Genomic DNA, 22106 nt, shown 5'->3' on the forward strand with positions numbered 1-22106 from the left:
TGACTATAATAAATGAAATCCGTAGTTATGGCACTACAAAACATGGATTTTACAGCCACTAATTGCATAATGCATACACAGTCGCATGAAATTACTTAATTAGGGACACAGCCAACGGCAATATTAGTTTATAGTACAAATCGAAGCAGTTGTAAAGGAAAAAGGGGTTTTTTCTTTGACTATACGCCCACCGTCTTGTTACCTGGTCCAGGTGTATGTGTGTGTGTGGGCGGAGCCTGTACGGCCAGCCATGACGTATGCGCAAGCGAGAGGGTTGTTCGCTGGTTAGTTAGAGCGAGCAACAAGGCAACACATAAGCCATCTTGAATTTCAAACACGCAACGGAAATGAGGGTTAAAAAACAGCCCACATAAGCTGGTTGGCGGTTGTGCGAGCGAGATGACTAGAGTAGACAGCGGTTGCGCGCTGCCGCGATTCCCTTTTCGTTTCTTGGTTTGTTTTTATCTATAATCGCGTTCGTTGCTTTCAGTACGTATTCGACTGCGGTTAACGTCGCAACAGGCCAAACGCAACGGCAGTTGACAAAAACGTAGTAGAAATTGTATTAAAAAAAAATAATTTACGCGTGTTCTTGAAGCGATATTTAAATTGCAAAAAATACCAAGTAAAGAGTTAATCGATAGATTGAACCTACACCAATAAAGAGAAGGAAACTACACAAACGTGAATGCGTGAGTGTGTGCAGAAGAGCGCACAAAAAGGAAGCGCAAAGAAGTTTTGTAAAATAGAAATTTAGTATGAACGATCGCAAAATGTGCTTATAAAAAGAGACGAAGCGCGCTTAAAAGACAGAACTGGCAAAAATACCAAGAACCAATTATATTTCGTAAATAAATATTAACATCGCAAACAACAAACAGCTTACGCGCCCTAACCTCAAAATGGTTTCTCACTATTACAATTCGCTGCCCTATTCGCAAAAGCACAACGCCAATCTGGCCTACGCCACGGCGGCTGCAGCGGGCCAGCCCTGGAATTGGACAACCAACTATCATACGCCGCCCAATCATCAGTTTCTTGGCGAAGTGGACTCGCCGCATGCCGCACATCATGCCGCCCATCAAATGTATTATAATCCGCACATGTTTCACTCGGCGGCGGCTGCGGCGAGCGAATGGCATTCGCCCGCCTCCAATTCAACGACAGCGACGGGTGAGAACTTCGCACAAAATGTAGCCCATCCGCTGATGCAACAGCATCATCCGCACATTAACAGTGGATTGCCCAGCGGCGGTTCAAGCAGCTCTGCCAGTTCTGGGAGTAGCAGCTCTGCTCCAGCTGTTGGGGTCACGCAGCTAAACGAGCCCAACGAAGCGGCCGTCCATGCGCAACAACAGCAACAACAACAACAGCAGCAGCAACAACAACAACATCAACATATTGCCGAGGGCTTGCCTTCGCCGCCGATCACCGTTTCGGGCAGCGAAATTTCCAGTCCAGGTGCACCCACCTCTGCCTCATCGCCGCATCATTTGGCCCATCACTTGAGCAGCAGCAACAACAATAACAGCCCCTCTACGCACAACAACAACAACAACAACAGCATTACGGCCAACAATAACCATCGTGCTTCGCCAGCGAAGACGCAATATTACGAATGGATGAAGAAGCCTTCATATCCCTCGCAACCCCAACCTGGTAAGTTCACATCCATATATACATAAACAGATATGTACATGTATACTAACATTTAGCATGCAGTGTCATTAAGAGAGTTAATGGCATAAAGCTGTACTCTTGTTTTTGATTGGCTCCCTTTTGTTGTGAGTACTGTTCCATTCGTATATAACTTGGTATTCGTCAGTTTCAATACATGCGTATGGAAATGTTGACGACACTGTCTTCACACTTAGCTTTAATTCAATTTTATTTCATAATTTTCATATTGAGTCATTTATTTTTGTTGCTGAAATATACAAACATTTTGTCTGCAGTGTACTTAAGAATGGATAATTGAATTAACGGCAGATAAAGCTCGCTCTTAAAATTTGACTCTAATTGCTTTATGCTTACTCCTTCTTGAGTACATTCTCAACGGAATTCGCATTGTTTCGAATTCGAATTCGAATTCGTAGTTAGTCATCAGTTTCTGGGTTTATCCCGCATCCGCAACGACAGATCGCAAAGACAGTTCCCTCTCATTGTCTTCCAAACAGCTTTTGGGCAAAGCTCGTGCTGTTCGCGCTTTAAAAAGAAAGAAGGAGAAGGAGAAAACATAATTTTATAACAAACCGTAAGCAATTTGCTTGCATTTGAGTGCGCCTCCAAGGGCCATTAGCTCATAAAAATCAAATGTTTGTCTTCATTTTACGGCGCACACCGCCTTGATTTATGTGCCCCAGGCTCAACGGTCGCAGCCTGAAAAAAAAACTTGTCGACTCTGTTGACTAATTTTGTGTCGTAAATCAATTAAACTATAAAAGAAAAAAAATTCAATGGGTTTCGATCAATTCTCCAGATTCTAATGAAAAATGCAAATAGATGTGATGGCAAGCTGCTCTCACAGCAATTAGCAGCTTGAAAAGTGTTTCAAATAGGTATGAAATTGAGTTAAAACTTTTAACATAACTGATGCTTAGAAGCTTTGAATACTTATAGCTCTTTTACTAAGATATGGCAATACAGGCTCATTGCGCACTGCTCTCTGAATAACTCTCAAAAGCTCAAGGTTTAGCCTTTGCTCTTCATATACTTTTGTTTTGTTTTGTTTCGAAAACTTCTTCGATTTTTATGCTTTGCATAACAGCAGCCAACAGCATGACATTTAACATTTACAGCAATGCAAATGCCTATGCACACACACATACAAACGCATAAACGAACACAATTTTACAGACCCACAAGCAAACACACTCATGCCAAAACACGTGCGCAAGCGCTTACGATTTATGGCCACTGCGTTTCAAAAGTTGACGACGTTCGATATCGACGATATCCATTAAGCCCATAAAATCGGTTGGTATGCAATTAACGTTTATTGGTGCCCGCCGGCCCGTTGTTATTTGTAATCCTTTAACGGGTCAAGATGACAAATTAAGATTATGCATTTTTATTTATTATTCATATAAATAATAAACAATACGAAAAAATGTTGCAGCTTAGCGCCATGCCAGGCAAAATGATACCCTGTCTGCTTGCATACCTATAGGGTATACGTGACTTTGTGCACTTGATTATTGGGTGTGGCCATAAAGTTCTTCAGCAATTGTTGCTGCTGCTGTTGTTGTTGTTGGTTGAATTTTTGTTTTAATAGCTGAGGCGGGGTTTTCGATTAGATTAGCACAGGGCAGGTAGGCTGTAAGGGCGAGGCGGTGAGGGCAGGTGTGTTTCTATAGAATGAAACACCTTTGTGAAATCAACGACCGCCTGTCAATGGTCGCCGATGGGTACGTTCGATGGGGTTTCTATGTTGCTTCAACAATAATCTTCTATATATATTTTTTTGGCTGATATGAAGTATCAAAACGTGTGCTTTATCTGTAGCCTGGTTATGGGGCCGATAAGAACGGGGTATTGATTAAAACAATATAGCCAATAAACCAATAAAAATTAGTATTACTTCCAATAAAAACTAAATAGCGACATTTATGGCCAAATCTTTGCAATCATTATTAAAAAAAAATGAATTAGTCGAATGTCCATAACATTCAGGAAGAAACTTTAACTTAACTTGACACATAGATAAGCTGACATTGGCTAGGTTAAGCTAGTTGTCCATAAACTGGGGCTGAGTGTGTTTTAACATGTCTTTAGGCTACACCAGGTGGGATTGGAACTGTGCCTAAAACTTAATGCCACATGACACTTTGAGATTTAATATGTCAATAGGCACAAAATTTATATACGTTTCCAGCAGAGAAAGAGTGGAGGAGGGAAGTGAGAGAAAGAGAGGGATAGACAGAGAGGGGAAAGCTATCTATAGGGCACATACAATATATGCCATAGCATAATTTTTTGTAGCCCCAATGTCGTCAAACCAAAAAAAAAAAATCCCAAAAAAACTATTTGAAATTATGTTGCACTGTAAGAAATTTTCAAAGCAAATTAAAGTCACTTGAATAGTGAGAAGATTTTAGTTTATATAAAATAAAAGATTTAGCAGATGGATAAAAATAAATTGAGGAGAAATAAATTAAGGTATAATATATATTTATGATATCCTTTTTAAATTTGTATTGTACCTGATCTTGTAAGGAAAAAATAATTAATTTTTTCAAAATTCTCTGTTGAAAATGCGAAATACGTCATCTTCTGTAAAGTTCTTGAATCATTCAGTAGAATTTCCTATTGTTTAATGACATCTGATATTAATGACATTTAATGAACATCTTCGGAATTCAAATTTAAGCTGTATTTTACTGTAAACAAAAATAGAAAAAAATAGTACTTAAAAAAGCATTTACTTCATAATATTTCTCTATGTGTATTGACATGTATTTAAGATATATGATACATATACGCACTATGATGTACTATTTTGTTCAGAGTTTGAGATAGACAAAAATTTGGTCAGTTAGTTTTGCGCTAAGTGTATGTGAACGCCTAGAGGCGTATGTGTTTACTAGATACTATATATAAACTTGCGTTATTTGGTTGCATGATAAGCCATTAAAAATGGCCACTAGCTTAGGTTGCAGTCGGTATTCGTTGTCGTGTCGACTGTCGTCTGTCGCCTGTCCAACTCGAATTCGAAGTCGATGTCGATGTCGTTGTCGATGTTCGATCGTTATCAGTGCTATCAATATTTGGTTTTTGTGCGCATTGCCTACAACGTTGTGTGGCTGTGGCCGGGGGCATGTGTCAAAATGAAGTCCGCTGCTTGATTAGCCCAGTTCATCATCGTAATGATGATCATAATGATGATCTAACTATATGCGCAGAGCGACATTGCGTCTGACAAACGCTATGCATGATTGACATGCCAGGATTAACACACACACACACACTCTCTCTCGCTCTAACACACACACTCCCTTGCTTTTTCTCTGTCTTTCGCTTGTGACTTGTTAACAGCTCCATTTGCTTTGGACTTAGTTGTTTAAATATTGTGAGCCATTATTTGTATTGGCATTGATATTGGTAATAACTAAAAAAAATTGTTGCTGTTGCTGCTAAGTAGCTGGAAAGCCCTGGTCATATATACACATGTACTATATGTGTTCTATAAGTTGTTGAATATTGAGTTACGATACATATTTAGATATGTGTATCTAGATATTTATATGTATATATATACATTTATATATATATATATATAGATTGTTTACTGTGTATTGTGATGTGCGTTGAGGCGCCTTGGATTTGGGTGACTTATAAATTTTAGCTAGACAAAGAAAGGGTTTAAAAATGATGGTTGAATTATGAAAAATCAAATCTATAAAATCTTATGATCTATAAAATCTGAAGCTCATAAATGACAGAGAAAAAGGATGGGAATGGGAGAAATTTATGATAAAATAATGAATAATAATAATGATTAGCTTCTATGAATTAAAAAAAATGTATATATTTAATCTATATACATAATATAATTTAATATAAAATATACATATATAAAAATACGTATAAAACATAGTATATATTTATTTATTTTTATACATAAAAATATATATACTAAATCAATTTTATAGTCTTATTTTGTCATGCCAAAAAACTTAAGAGTTCTCATGGCTCTTTTCCAATCTATATGTATATATAAGTATATGTTCTATTTTATTCTGATAGATCCCCAATTCTGTCCATTCAATTATTTCACTATCAACTTACAAGAATTCTAATCAGTCGACTCTTTTATTTGTTTAAACAAATATCACTGAATCATTTAAGCACATATAAAATATGTATTAAAAATATGTCGAAAAATTATTTTAAAAACTGTCTTCCCGTCTAAACATTTCCTTTTGTCATAAACAACAAAATGTGTCGCTCTGGTTCGCTAAGCTTTGGCAGCGACATTTAAAGCCGATTGTCAATCAAAATATAGCACATACGACGCGTTGTACGGCACACAAATATTTTTATTTTGGTTTGTGAGTAATCCATACACATAATGCCACTGATTGACGTAAATATTTAGAAACGTGTCTGGCTTAATGAGAAACGTTTCTCTTTTTATAGCCAAGATTTGCAGTCCCCTGAAGCTTCTATATATGTTATACCTATATATAAAACTGTGAGCGCAATGCCCGTTAATCGCTTAACAATACAATAAAGTAGCAATAATTATAAAAAAAGAAGCAAAGCAAAAAAAACTAAATGAAATATTTCTTTTAGTCAACAGAATATTGCCCTAAAAATATCGCTACTAAATTATATGCCCAACCATAACAATGAATATTGTTGTATATGGTAGCAATATTCTGATTTTTATGCCACTTTAATTATGATGATTATTATTATTGTTATTGTTATTGGCCTGGATTTGTTTTGATTTCTCAGCCATATCTCAGTTTTGTAGTCTAGTGTTTAGACGCTTGCAGCTGCATCTTGGGCACGCTTCACTGTTTGCCCAGTGCTCGGCCTCAAAGATTATTCAAATATTGTTGCACGTTGACCCAAAGTGTTTCACCTCACGTTCAGATAAGAGTCTAAAAGTCGAGACAATTTATAGTTCACACCATAGCTAAGGCAAGGGAATACACACACACACACATACGCAAAATTTATTGCATATTATTTTCATTTCTTTAATATTTTTTATGAAGCGCAAATTATCAATAAATAGTCTTATAATGCCTGTATACCTAAACAAGCTGTCTATATGGGACCATATAGCGGAACTATACGATATGGACTAGGTTAACAAATGTATAAAGCATATATATTCTTTTATTTTAATTATGAATATATATGCTATTCTATTTGGAATATCAGAGTCAATTAGTTTGAAGTATTTGATAGTAAATACTACAATTCTTAATGGCTTTTATATACTCTAATCAATCAAACAATCTTGAAATAATTCTAAGAAAATGAACATTTTCAATCATTATTTATGATCATTATTTTTTGTATAAAAATATATTTTAAGATATTCAAAGCTAGTTTTATAGTTTAAAGATGGCCCAAAAATATATGAGGATAATTGATAACGATATATATATTGGTTTTTATGTATAGCTGACAGATATTCCATTACCATATCCAATATATAACGTCATACTAAAGGTGCAGCAAGGTTTAGTCGTACTACCTATAATTTAGTATAAATTAGATTTTAACCCAAATGAGTTTCTTAATATCCGATCAAACATATATATATGTAAGATTTATTCTCCTTTACTTCTTTAAGTAACTGATCAGTCATATATAATTCCTATTTTTTCTTTCTTTTCTCTTTTAATATATTATTAGACATATTTAAGTCGTTAACTAGAAATATAAGCTAACTCTTATAACTTCTCTTATACTTCTACTTCTACTCTTATAAACGCACCCATTCACAGAGCTGTGCAGCACGCCCAATTTAGAAGACTTTACCGAATTGCTGGAAGCAGGTGGTACGAATCCAAAATAATTATAACTTTTTCTCACTCTATATGTAATTAAATCTTGCTTGCTCTTCTCGTCCATCTTCTTATTGTTGTCGTTGTTGCTATTTCTTCTTGGTTTTTTTGCTTTTACTTCTTGCATGCGCCGCTCATAACTAAGCTTGAGCCGTATATCGCATACATCTATATATTTATATATGTGTATAAGTATGTATGCATATAGATACATATATGAATGTATGTGTGTACGTATGCATGTCTATAGCATATGATTGTAAAATGTTTATTGCATGCCTCGCAGCCGCATTCAAAATAATTAACGTAAATTTGAAAATAATTTTTTCTGAAATTTATGACTTTAATGGCAACTTCGACGTCGACTTCGGCTTCGAAATTCAACTTCGACTTACGAGTTTGAGTTCGAGTTCGAATGGCGGCATTTAAATTGCGGCCATTGGCTGGCATTTTCTAAGCCTACTCTCCCTCTACGCTGTTCGACACACTCATAAATGTGGTCCGCGGGCAAAATGGCGTGTTGGCCACATTTTATATATATATGGCCAACATCCTCTGCTTGCTCCGCCTTTGCGTGCCACAAATTTGGCTGCGGCACGTACGTGCGGCATTCGTTTGTGTCGCTGCACGCGATCTGATAATATATATACTTTTTTCTTTCCTTTTGTACTTTTGCTGCATTTCCTTTTGGCATTTATAACGGCTGCGTGCCGGGGCGCGCCTTTGGAGAAGAGTGTGTGAGAGAGAGAAAGGCAGAGAGGGAGCGGCGGCAGTCTGTATCTGTTTTTGGAGGCGTTGTACTTTTTGCATATGCATGGCACACGCTCATAAAGCGCTGCCATGTCGCATGTTTCCACTTTGATGTACGCCATTTTGAATTTCTCTCCCTCTCTTTTGCGTGTGTGTGGACGAAAGAGTTATTTATTGTAGCTAGCGTGCATGGCATTAGTGGAACCTTAATTATGCTTGATGGAAATTATACAGCTGATCTAATTTTCTTGATGAGCAATGAAATGCGCAATATTCTATGTTAATTTTGGGAATAAAATGTGATTATAATGAAGGCAAGTTTTTTTCTGAATAACGATGAGGTACTCTATACTAAAATACTACCAGTATATCTTGCTAAATACTTAATCTCGGACTTCAGCAGTCTCCAATTTGTGTGGACATAGAAAGCCTCGTTCGCATTGATTTATATATGTTAAATTTCTACAGCCTCAGTTGCCGCAAAGGTGGTAAATTTCCCAGAATGCAAAAGGAAAAAAGGCAAAAAAAAAGGAAAAATAAAATAAACGTCAAATCGAATCAAATGATTTTATGATGTAATTTGAGCTAATATTTACGATATAACAGCATCTAAAACAGCAGCAAAATGCCAAATAAATGTTATTGTTATATTGTCGCTTGGGTGGTGAGCTTTAGCTGCTGTTATTGTTGTTGTCTCTGCCTTGCCACAGACATCACAATACATTTATGATGCTCCGACACACACACACAGACACTCTTTCTCTCTCTCTCTTCCTCTCCCTCCCACTCTTACGCTATGCGCAAAATTTTTGCTCAACTTTAAGTTGAGCTCAGAAACAAATTGTTGAGTATGTTTGAAAAGTCAAGTGAGTTGCTGCTGCTGCTGCTGCTGCCAGTGTTGTGTGCGACATATCCCTAGAGTGCAATAACTGAAATTGCTGTGGAGTAGGAGAGTAGTGGGAGAGAACACACAAGTCTACACGAAACTTTTGACCCAGACTAAAGCTTTAATTTCGAAATTTAAATAGAAAGAGCGAGAGAGAAAGAGAGCGAGAGACGAGTGCGAGAGAGTAGACTTGTCAGGTAATAAATGTCTCCCAATAGATTTGTTTTCACACGCTGTGCGCTCTTCAACTAGTTTGCGGCTTTATTTTGTCATCATCTTGGGCAATGCCCACACGCACCCCCCGCATACGCACAGCCACAGATAAAGATGTACCGCAAGTGACAAATTAACACACGCAGCATGCGAATGAGCGAGCGAGCAACCACCAACTGGCCCGTAACTAACCGCAACAGTTAACGGTTAAATGTAATGCAACTGTCCTTGTGTCCTTGGTCGCTGTTGTGATTGGACCGCTGGGAACTGTGAACATAATTGCCGCAATCTTTCTGTGCATGTCCGGCTAACTGTGCCCCGTAACTGTAACTGTTTTGGCAACAGCTGTTTGAAAAATCAACGCTACCTACCGACTCATATATTAATATAATTTATAGCACAAATTGTCAATTGAGTCTCTTGACAATCGTTTGCGATTCAACTCTGCTCCATTTTGCGCCCCAGTTAAATAGTCGTAGATAGATACTCTTACATATAAATTACAAAATCCTTCTGCGCTATAAAATCATGAAAACCCTATCGTTGTTGTTGTTATTGTTGTTTGCACTATTTCCCTTTGTCGGCGAGTAGCTCACACACAGATAGAAAAACCACGACTACATTTGTTGCACTCATAAAAATGCATTGTGAATTACTACACTGAGATATATTATTGATAAGGTCAGGGACAAAACAGGAGCAAGTGCTTCGTATTTACTTCTATTATATATATAACTGTGTATCTATAGGCAAACAGTCTAGAAATGTGGTTCAAAGTCGAATTTGATTATTTGCAAATGATTCATAAGTGGCGGAGTGGCAAATGGAAAGATTATTTATAATAGGAATTTATAGGAAGTCTAGAATTGATGACATATAAATTTACTTTGTGGAGTAAAATCTTCATAAATAAATGTAGATTTGTATATGGGTAGAAAAATAGATAATTTTATAGACAAATATGTTGATATATGTATGGATAGATAGAGAGAAATATAAATATATCTAGATAAATGGAGTGATCAAAGGTTAAGTAGGTGGATAGATGGATATGTTAAGAGATAGTTTAAATTGATAGATAGGCAGAGACAGAAAGCAAAATAAGATATTACATAGAAACAGATAAAAGATAAATATATGGGCAACATGTAACATGATAGAACTTGAACTATAACTTTAGTTTTTAGTTTTTTATATTTGTAGTAAAAGCAAGATCAGTTATATAGATTCATTTAAGGCTTAGATGTTTATTAGAACTATAAATTATAAAGCCAAGTCTCTTTTTTGCACAGTGTACGTAATGAAAGTGCAATCAAAACTCTATAGACATATGTAATAACATTCAATGTGCGACAAATAGCTATTAAGGCTTATCAACGAAGCCTTTTAGAGTCCCAACTCCAACTCCAACTGCAACTCCAATTCCAATTGCAACTGCAACGCCTTATGTTGCCTCATTTGAGTGTTGATACAGACCTCAATGGGGATTATGAAGTGCGTGCGTTTGATCTATGCCGAACAATATATATATATACATATATAGATATAGATATATATGCAATTGATAGGCAATGTCAACTAGTCGAACATAACGATATACCCACACACACTTATACATACCTACAAATCCAAATTTGTCACATTTTTCTAATGTAGTCAACTACTGCCTCATTTTTGGCTTACTTATGTACTATATCTTTATATATCTATATATATATTTATAAATTACCCCCTCCACGCGCTTGAAAGCCAGTGACAAAGTCGTAAAAAAATTTCACACCTTTTTCTTTTATGCATTCCAACATTTATTTAATTACAAATAAAATATACAAACAACTAAACGGATATATATATACCCAATATATACATTTAAATACCCTATATACATATCTCTCTTGTTCTTCTGCCGTTAGACAAGCTCCAAAAAATCTTTTTCTTCTATTTGCAAAAATGACATTTGATATCTTTCTGTTTTTTTGTTTTTGCTATTGAATTATGAGCTTTGGCTTAGACCTTATCAGAGTCTTATCAAATTCATTCTGAAGATCTGTGCACTGTTTGTCCAGACTGCGTTTTCAGTTAGACTTGGTCCACATTAACTATAATGGGGGCTATATTAATAGTCGCGCTCTCTCTCTGTCTCTCTATCTGTCTCTGTTTTGTGTGTGCAGATAATAAAACACTCAGTTGGGTTTTAGCTGGCTTTATAGTTTTATATATGGTATACACAATTTATTGGATTATGGCCGTGAAGGTCAGATACAGCCACATCTAGCACCAATGTCGTTTAAAACAACAATAACAACAATAGCAACACCAACAACAATCTCTGCTCCAGTTCTTCTACTGTTTGCACTTTGTGTATCTTTTAGGTGTGAGAAATTTGTACGGAAAGTGCCAAAAGATAAAGAAAACCCCAAAATTTGTGCATAGCTTAAATTGAGAAAGATCTTAAGCACGTTCAAAAGAGTTTATGTTGTATCTTTATATATATATGTATATAGGAGGGGCCTGAAAGACTTAGCGGACTACGAGATAGTAACAAGACTAAGATTTCTTTTAAAGAGAAAAAAAAGAAAAACTAAAATTTCTGTAGATTTCTGTTGTGCAGTTGCCCAACTGAATTTGAATAGGTTGAATAATATGAATGAAATAAGTTTTTTTATATGAGAAAAAATTAGAAATCCAATATGAAAATGCAAATTATAATTAAAGGCAAGAGTTCAAATCGCAGCTATAGAATTTATACCATTTTTATCAATCTTTTTGCTAACAAAAAATAGTTATTTATTAAATATTTAAACAAAGGCAACTTGTTTCTGATTGCTTAGGAATTCAGTTGATTTTATTTTAAATTATAACAATTTTTATTTTTAATTCATAATACGCATTCCGAAATTTAATTTGATAAACATGGATTTGAAGGCTTTTTAGTACAAGAAATTGTACTACTTCAGTATTAGAACTTTGATGATTGTGAAGTCCTTCACTCTCAGAAGTTAAGACGACAAACATATATTACATAAATCGTTTAACAACTGATGCACAACTGATGCTAAGCCATATAGTGATGTACTCTGAGATGCTAGTACTCTAATATATCTGTAGTATACTCATCTGTGGATGATAGTCACAATGTAAGCAGATTGACTTTAGCAAGCTTTCTGTAGGCAAGCTAGGGCTATTTGAGCTACCTGACAGTTCTGGAAATAGCTACAGAAGATTTGTTATATATATATATATATATATATATATATATATATATATATATATATATATATATATATAAAATTTATTTATGATTCTAGACTAGCTTTTGTAGCATTTTTTTCCATTTCAAGAGCATGCGAAGCAGTCTATTTGCATATGTATTAGATTATAGACATTCAAGTAGAATTTCTTCTTCTTTTCTGTCAGATTATTTAATCAAAAAACACAAAAAATTGCGAAAAAGGCTTAGAAAAAACTAAAAGAAAAAAGGTATAAATAAATATTAGATTTTGCATGTTCAATTTACACAAGAAAATAATACTTATGTATTTATATATATAGTATATATATATATTCATATATTTATATATATATATTATTTTTTGCCTTTTAATGATGACAAATATTTGCTGTGCAGTTCCTCAAATCCAGCATTGTCGTTGCCAGCGCTACGTCTGCGTCTGTCCAAATACGCTTTTTGGCTTATCAGCATTAGGCGTATTTTTATGATGGCCACCACGCCCACATACACCCAAGAACGCCCACTTTATCAGTTGAGCTAGTGGCCAAGAACACGCGCAACTAACAAAAACAAAAATGGCAAAAAGACTAAAAATTTGAGATTTATTATGAGAGCGAGACGAGAACTGTAGATAGATTAAAAATTGTGTCGACTTTAGCTGGAATGAGGCTTTAACTTTTATATGACGATTGCCACATTTGTGTCTAAGCAAAGAGTAGAAGAAGAAGAAGAAGACGATGACGACGATGTTGTTGATGATGAGGCGAATGCTATAAATTTTCATGTCTAAACAAAAGTGTAAAGAATAAATACGAATGCGAGTCGGGCCAGATAAGAGCTAAGCAAAAGGGGTCTTAACTGCTATGCCTTAACTGTTTTGTACATTTGCTTCTTTTTTTTTTTTCTTTTTTGGTTCTCACTCTTTGGAAGCTTCTAGCTGAAAGTTGGCAAATGTCTTGCTGTATATGGTTGAAGTAAAAACTATAATAAAGTTTTCATTATTAATTAAATTAAACAAAATAAAAAAATTAAACAAGACTTGTCATAGAAGAAGCAAAACTTGAGCAGATCAGAATTATCAAAAAAAAAAATTCTTAAAATTCCTATCTTTATAGGTTTTCAAACTGAAAACACAATAATTTAGAAAGATTTGAAATTTAAAAAAAAACTGAATTTATTCGAAAGTTTTCACAAATTATGATTTTTTTAAGTTTATATATTGCAAAATAGATGCACATAAAAAACCAATACTAAAATTGGACTTGACTATAGACGTTTTTTTAGAACTTTTCAAGTTAACCCTTTGAAAAAAAAATCGTAACATTTATTGTTATTATTTTTAATACCTTTCACAAATTTTACTGCAATTAAATTTAAACTTAAGATAGGCAAAATGTGTCTAAAATTAGTTCCAAGTTTTTCTTCTAATCTTCAAGCCTCCACAGTTTCTAATATTTTTATATTTTCACTACTTTTAGTGAAAAAACCTTAAAACCATAAAATGTGTCTGAGTTGAGCAAAAGGAACATTGCTTTGCACTTTTTGTAACATTTATTTATTTTAGTCAAAAATAAACGAAAGTGTGTGAGAGATTAGCAGAAGAAGCTTAACGTTAATTATGCCAGTTTTGTTAAAAGCAGGGTATATTAGTTTTACATGTGTAAAATATATTTGATAATTCAAAAAATAACTTTAGAAGGTCCAAAATATCTTAGACTTATATATAAACTTAAGAATTGAGTTCGATAATCGACAATTTGTCAAAGTTATTAAATGTTTTAACAAGTGCCAATTTGATAGAGTTCGAATTGATTTGCAACAGGGCATTATACAGTCAGTAATACTCAGCCTAACTCTTAACTACACAACAAGAATTTAAGCGATTTTCCAATAGAGTTGATTTTTTTTCATAAATTTCAATAATTGCAGCAGACTTTCCCTTTTTAAAAGAGAGAGAGACGGGGAGAGTAAGAGCGAGAGAGAGAGAGAGAGAGAGAGAGTGAGAGGGCCACTTCATATCATCGTATATCATTGTAGCGCATTTTTAAGGTCTTTAACACCTACGCGTTCTGCTGCTCCAGTTGGCCTATCTCTCAGCTAATGTCGCTTGAACTTATCATCTGTGAAAATATTTGTATATTTATGTTTGTTCGCTTGTTTGCTCGATTTTAATTGTTGCTTACAAAGCAGCACATAGAAATAGTATAAAAAAATTAGAGCAAAATCCCAACCAAAAAGTGTTTGCATTGCGAGCGAGCGAGCGACCGAGTTGTGTGTGAGCGTGTTTATCACGTAAGCAGATACAACTACACACATATCCACACACACACACACACACCCATATATATATACATATTTCATGACTTGATCCCGTGGCCTTTTTCATGCCTCGTCTTTGGCTGTTTGTCATTTATTTGAATTTTGATTGACTAATTGCGCAGCAAGCGCCACAATTAAGCAACACTCGCAAAGGTAACCTTTAATGAGACAGGTAATTCTGCCTGCTCAGAGGTGTCTTTTCGTTTTCTTTTCGAATTTTGATGTTTACCGCACAAGCAGCGGGCTTGACAAGCTTTTTTGATCGTGACATGGCCAAACGAGGCGGTTTTTTCTTTTTCTTTTTTTTTTTATGGCCTATCTTAATTCAAATATTGTCAGCAAACTGCAACTCAGCCTGATGACGATGAGGATGAGGATGGGTTGTATGATGACCAACAGAGTGAACTGTTTGACTAACAGAAACGCCACTCAGTCAGTCAGTCAGCCAGTCACTCATTGCACGTGGCGTTGAGTTGTGACGACAACACGATCTTTGGTTGCCAACGCAAGATATCTTAAAATAATAGTGAAACCATCTAAAGATACGGGGTTCAACATTTTAGCTATAAAATGCAATTTGATTATTATAATAATCTTGGTTTATAGACTTTATTTAATTGCCTTTATATTATATATTTCACTATGAAAATATTCCTTCAAGTAAATTCATTCTTAAAATGATCTATATACATAATATCACTGACCATGCCGGCCAGTCAGCTTCGGGCTGATTGCAATTCATTTTTTGAATTGTTTCTGAATTCTGAAGTATTTTCACACGTTCTACACTTTTGAAATAAATAAAAATCATGTTTCAAAATGCCAGACTCAGTATAAACTTAAAGTCCTATGATCTTGAAACAGTTTTTTGCTATATTTATTTTAAAATATTTCTACTGACATTTCAAATAAAACAAAGTTCTTAAATATTTATAGTTTAAAAATCAAAAATGCAAAACAATTTTAATAATTTCTATATGTTTAGCTTTACTATTAAAATGCTTTTCACAAAAGTTGTGGAACCTAAAATTTAAATGTTTTCGTATTCGAATTTTGTGGAGTTTTTTACAATATATACAAAGAATCGTAAGAATTTTGTTAGAATTTTCTTTTAAAATTTTTAATATATTTTCTAGCAATACGTTTTCACTCTAAAATTTTATTTACAATTTTTATTTTAAGTTTCAAGCATATCTTGATAAATATCTTCTTAGTCTTTCATCAATAATGTTACAAAATAATCCATTATTAGTGCAGGCATATATATTAATATAAAAACCTTTATAAAAAAATACTTTTAAATAATTTAACTAATCAAAATATTTTTCTCTCTATTTTTTTATAGGCAAGACGCGCACTAAGGACAAATATCGCGTGGTCTACACAGATTTCCAGCGTCTCGAGCTGGAGAAGGAGTACTGCACATCGCGCTATATAACCATACGGCGTAAGAGTGAGCTGGCGCAATCGCTGTCGCTCTCGGAGCGTCAGGTGAAGATCTGGTTCCAGAATCGACGCGCCAAGGAGCGCAAGCAGAACAAGAAGGGCAGCGATCCAGCCGTGATGCAGCACACGGAATATAGCCAGCTGCTGGATGCGAAAGCCAAGTTGGAGCCGGGCTTGCATTTGCAGCATCCGCTGCATAGCATGAATCCCATGGCTGCCATGAATATATCCGCAATGCGCTTGCACTCACATCCTCACCTGGCCGCTCACACTCATTCGCTGGCGGTGGCTGCCCATTCCCATCAGCTGCAGCATAGCAGCCAAATGTCAGCTGCAGCGGTGGGCGTGAGCACACTATCAATGTGACCTGATTATGGAGCAGGTGATCAGGTGCATGGCTATCAGAATGGGGGCAGCTATCTAATGGAGCAGCAACAACAGCAGCAGCAGCAGCAGCTGGAGACCAGCTATGCAACGTGTTCCAGTGAGCTGGCTTAGCTTCTAGTTATAGAAAAGTGGGCGTGGCAAGCAGTTAGACTGCTTCTACAGCTTAATGAAGAGAAGACGAAGAACAAGAAGAAGGAGTGGGAGGTGGAGTAGGAGGCGGCGGCGCCTTTGAATATTGCACGTTGTTAATTTTTGTGATTGTATATTCGCAGCGTTCAACGCACGCCTCCACGCCTTCAACGGCCATGCCCACAACCAAGCAGCAGCAGCAAGAGAAAAATATAAATTAAATAAACACTTGAAGAAACCTTATGTTCAATTAATTATATATGCATATATATATATATATCTATATATATGTAAATGTATATGTAATTTGTATTTTGTAAACAACTTTTGTTTTGTTTTTTTGTTCTTAGTTAATGTTTAGCATGTAAGAAAGACAGAGACACAAATATATAAATATATAAAAATAGTTCTTAAGTTGCAAAAGCAGAAAACAAATTTTAAAAAAAGAATATATATATATATATATATATATATATATATATATATATATAAACATAAACAATTTGTATAGCCGTCCCGCTTGTCTAATTGCTTTGGAACACACAAAACCACAAAAATAATTTAGTGAAATGCAACAGAAAAATGTATAAATATTTCTTTTGTTGCAATTTGATAACAAACAATCACACACACAAACACACACACAGACTTGTACATATATAACACAACAAAATTTTAACGTTTATTACTTAAATGCAATGTAATAACAATTAGTTAGCTACTAGACTAAATTGAATTTAATGTTAATAAAACAGCAAACGCAACTAAACATACATACAAGCACACATACATACAATATGTATATGTATTAAGTAATTATAAAAGTTGCCCACATATCAACATTTGTCCGCACACGTTGCATGTAAATTTAATATTTAGTTAAATTATGGCTGCAAAATTAATTTATGTAAAATCCATGTGCTATTTGAAATAAACAAAAAATAAAATTCACAAAACACAACTGTCTTTAAATTTAATTATAGTTAGCATTCCATTACCCCTCAAAACAGCTGTTATGCTCCACCTACCGCTGTCAATTTGATTTTGCTTTGCGTACGCCTTCATCGCTCAAACACCATTGAAGTGCTTGACACTATTGCTAGCTCTGTTGCACTCATGGCAAATGAGCCGTCACTGTTTGCTTGTAAAGTGTGCGTGTTGCATGTAATTGAATTGGAACAATACGAGAAAATTGCTATGCAGACACACGCACACTCACACAGCTACACATAACTACAAATATTTTATTTATATGCACTGTTTCTCTCTTTGGCGTATTAAAGCATGGGCGTTGCATTTGTTTTAACAAGAGTATAAGTTTTATTTTTTATGTAAAATCTACTTGTAATGGAATAGAGCTGTTTCTACATGCAAATTTGCTTAGATTCTGCCTCTTTCGCACACATGCATACTCTCATACACATATAGCTGTAATTACTTCATTTCTCTTTGGAGAATTTAAGCTGTGCGAGCGTTGACTCGCGAGCAAGGCTGCGTCCGAATGCAAGTTGAACTTTGGGTATTGACGGAATTGAATCGAAATCTCGCTTTCTTGCTTCGATTGATTTACGATGTTCACTTTTCGATTTATTGATGGCTGCCAATTAATACATAGTATTCGTTACGAGTATTTACTCAATGCCGAGTTAAAATACCGCATCAAAAGAGTCAACTATGTCTAGAGTCGTAGGGAGAGAAGACAACAGAAACAAAATGGAAAGAAAATGTATAAAGTCAAATACACATAAAAAGTGTGTAGACGGAATTAACATTTTTTCACAGCAATAAATGCATAAACGTCAGATATATATACATTCATATGACCGATATGGCATCAAATTTATAATCTTTTGCATTGCGATGGATGCTGGATGGATGGATGGATGCTGCATGCTCAGCCATTGTCATCGCTAATAGAGACATACCGAAACAGCTTGACCGGAGAGTGTTTCGAAGTGAACGAAAAACTTCAAATTTCGACCGAACGTTACTTTTTGGTATGCCATAAACTTTTATGGGTACCGAAGACGACGACGACAATGGCGCAGCTGTAAGCAGAAGTTACGTTGATTGGATAAGGCCGGAGTGTATGTGTATCTCTAGGGGTCGATTCTGACAATCCTATGGGTGCCAATTAAGACAGCCAGAGCACCAGCACCAGCACCAGCCGCCAGCCGCCAGCCGCCATATCATAAAGTTTTTTCCTCGTTCGTGAGCGATCTTAAAAAGATCATTCGTACATTTTATGGCAGCTGGACAATCAGTCAGTCGGTCGGTCGGACCGAGCTGCCAACTGCAACTCTTATACTATTCACAAGAAGTGAGGTTATAAATCACTTGGCATTTGCTCGCTTTTTTCAATGCATGTCAAAGTTCTCACAAAATGGCGTGCTCGTACATACATCAATAGATACATAAGCTGTGAATTCCCAGTAATTGCAACTGCAACTGCATCTCGCATATGTGTAATGCGGTAGCTAACCCGAAAAAAGTCGGCAAAAGTCAAACGTTTCTGTATTGCGATACGCATGGCCAAAAGAGTTGAGTGTTTCGAATTTCGATATCGAATATTCGGCTGATACAAATGCAAACATGACGTCGAGCGCCTGCACAGCCGCAATCGCAATGTCCGTTTGCCCGAATACCGTTCTCTTTTTTCTTCAACTTTATTTTTAGCATGTAGGTGTGAAAATGCAGCACACACTTCCTTTATCGCTCGGCATGCAGCTTGTTTGGTTACTTATGTTGTACCTCTCTCTTCCTCTTCTACTTCTTCTGTTTTTTGCATGCATTGCGCACACATAAAAGTCAAAATATTTTGGGCTCGCTAGATGTATGTATGTATATTTACAAATGGTAAACGTTTTCAACAATCGATTCGCTTCGATTCGTATCAAATCTAGACAGGTTGTATATTTTCATGGCCTGGACATTTCCGATTTTGCTAATCTGCTGCATTATAAATCAACCAGTTCGTGCACCACTTGTTTTTTGTATTTGTGTTGGAGTACTCGAGGTACTTCAGTATGATTTCCTCTTGATATTTGTGTTGCCATTCAACTAAGCACTGTTCTATATACCCAGTAGATAATACCCTGTAAAACTAAGACTCTGCTGTAATATTAATTTGGGATTTGAGATGTGAAGATTAATTTTCAATTATTTGTAAATAAATATAATAAAAATCTATGTGACAAAATAAGAATATATTAGAAGGAAATACCAAAACTTTATATTTAGGTTAGTTTAATAATTAATTTTTTTATTGGTAATTTTGATTTCCTTAACATGTCTAAGATTATTTGATATAATACCGCTTCCCAAAATGATAATAAATTGTTTTTCCAACTGTAATATTAGCTTAAATATCTTTTACCTTTGTTATAGTTTCTAAATATATATTATATTGTGAACTCTGAGTCAGATTATTCAAATTTCATTTGCGTAGCAGAAATTTGATGTGAAAACAGAACGAATCGAGAAGTCTAGCTCTGTTGATGGTCGCTTCGCATATTCACAATTATAATTTATCTAATTGTAACTAATTAAAATCAACACCCACACCTCAATCACATGACACGAACACACACACACACAGAATATTAATAAAGTTGCTCAAGCGTGAAAAAGATTTGTAGCTGAATGCAAAAAAATATTTACAATATTTTTTGGCCGATATCGTGTCGTCTCGAATGCAGCTAGCGAGTCTTAGCCTTATCTCAAGCATGATCGAGATAATTAATTTATGTCTAGGTACATATTTGCAGCTTCACACAAGTCTGGCCCATCCAGCTATCTGGCTGTCCGCCCATGGCTCTATCCGGTTTCAAGTTCAGTTTGGAGGTGAGCAGCAGCAGACAGTGCCGATCTTTGATGCGGGAGTTTGATTAACACAATTTGTGTTTGTGTTTATGGAAATTAAGCAACAAGTTTTATTAGTAAGCATGCACTAATTAAACTCTGTCTATATAGTTTTTATTTTTGTCACTCAAAAGCTGAAATCGATTTTTTTTCATGTTTCTTGTTGCTGCTCTGTGGAGCAGTGGATCATAAAAGCCGCTAAAAGGTGTGGGCGATTTCACAAATACAAAAAGTACAAAGCGAAAAGCATAAGACGTCAAAAACAACACAATTTGTTTATTGAATTGATTAGAGTCAGCGGCGAGTGTGTTAGGCACGAGATTTTGGACATTTGATTAATAGTGAAATTAATTACAATATTCTACATATGCCTTGACAATTAAAACTCAAAAAATATATATAGAAAATTCAAGCAGTCAAACTTATAAAATGTATAAACACGAAACAAAACAATCAACAGTAATTCCATTGGTAAATGTGCATTCAAGTTATTAAACAAAATTCAAATTTGTATTTATTTCATTTGAAAGACAGCGCGCATTGCAAGCAGACAAAAGCTGGTAGCTACCACATCCTACCTTCGGCTCACAACAATAACATTTTATCGTTATCGCTGCGACAGGTTGCCACATAGCGTTGCTAAAAATTGACTAAAACATCACTCACAGCTAACTTCACGTCGAGCCGAATTCTGTTTTGTCATCGTAAAGTACACTCCCGGAATAACAAAAATTTGTATTTAAAATGGTTAGTAATTAGTTGGAATGTATTGCAGATCTTATACCATATTTAATTGTATATTTTGTTTCTAAAGAATCAACAATCGCTAAAAGTGCGCCCTGTGGACGTGAATGTGCTGAACGCATCTGGCAAGGCGACGCTACCCACAGAGCCAAATTGTTTAAGCCAATTGGCGCACGTTCATCGTCTCAGAGATTCAGAACTGAATTATGCTGATCACAAATATAATATAGATATGCAAATGCTGCGTAATCGTGAAGGACTTGGTGCCCCCTTAAAAATGGGCATGGATCGGTTTGCTGCAAAGCAAGTTGGACGACTGCCTTTCCTGCAGTCCAGGTAAGTCGAATCAAATTTGGTATATAATAGGCTACATTCATTTATATATATATAATTACCCTTGCAGTAACTTAATGGACGATGTTTTGACAGGCCGCTGTGACGAAATCTCGTTTCAAGACTTCTTAGGCTTACCCGAAAATTATGAGAATCTGCGCCAGCCGCACGCCGTCGTAGAGAAGTCTTTGGGCATATATCTTTAAATAAATAAATCAAAAAATCTTTACATACCAACTTAAACAATTAAACAAGTCACTCCTTGATTCACAAAGTGAAA

General features: G+C 35.3%; 2 protein-coding genes across 4 annotated transcripts; both read left to right on the forward strand.

Moving 5' to 3' along the window:
• Positions 1-498: 498 nt before the first annotated feature.
• Positions 499-17140, forward strand: LOC111594934 (homeotic protein caudal). Its single transcript, XM_023308426.2, has 2 exons — positions 499-1659; positions 16272-17140. Exons 1-2 carry the CDS (start codon positions 903-905, stop codon positions 16736-16738), a joined length of 1224 nt encoding a protein of 407 aa, XP_023164194.1. The 5' UTR covers positions 499-902; the 3' UTR covers positions 16739-17140.
• A 4014-nt stretch (positions 17141-21154) lies between these two features.
• On the forward strand, positions 21155-22063 carry LOC111594947 (proteasome maturation protein). 3 transcript variants are annotated; one of them, XM_023308444.2, is made up of 4 exons: positions 21161-21309; positions 21372-21496; positions 21564-21829; positions 21897-22063. In XM_023308444.2, exons 2-4 carry the CDS (start codon positions 21494-21496, stop codon positions 22030-22032), a joined length of 405 nt encoding a protein of 134 aa, XP_023164212.1. In that variant the 5' UTR covers positions 21161-21309; positions 21372-21493; the 3' UTR covers positions 22033-22063. The 3 variants fall into 3 exon arrangements, with proteins under 3 accessions (XP_030080270.1, XP_023164212.1, XP_023164211.1); XM_023308443.2 differs by having other exon boundaries at positions 21169-21220; positions 21284-21496; XM_030224410.1 differs by having other exon boundaries at positions 21155-21496.
• The last annotated feature ends 43 nt before the right edge of the window (positions 22064-22106 follow it).

This window comes from Drosophila hydei, unplaced genomic scaffold, assembly GCF_003285905.1.
Source record: "Drosophila hydei strain 15085-1641.00,03,60 unplaced genomic scaffold, DhydRS2 tig00008114-arrow-pilon, whole genome shotgun sequence".
NCBI lineage: Eukaryota > Metazoa > Arthropoda > Insecta > Diptera > Drosophilidae > Drosophila > Drosophila hydei.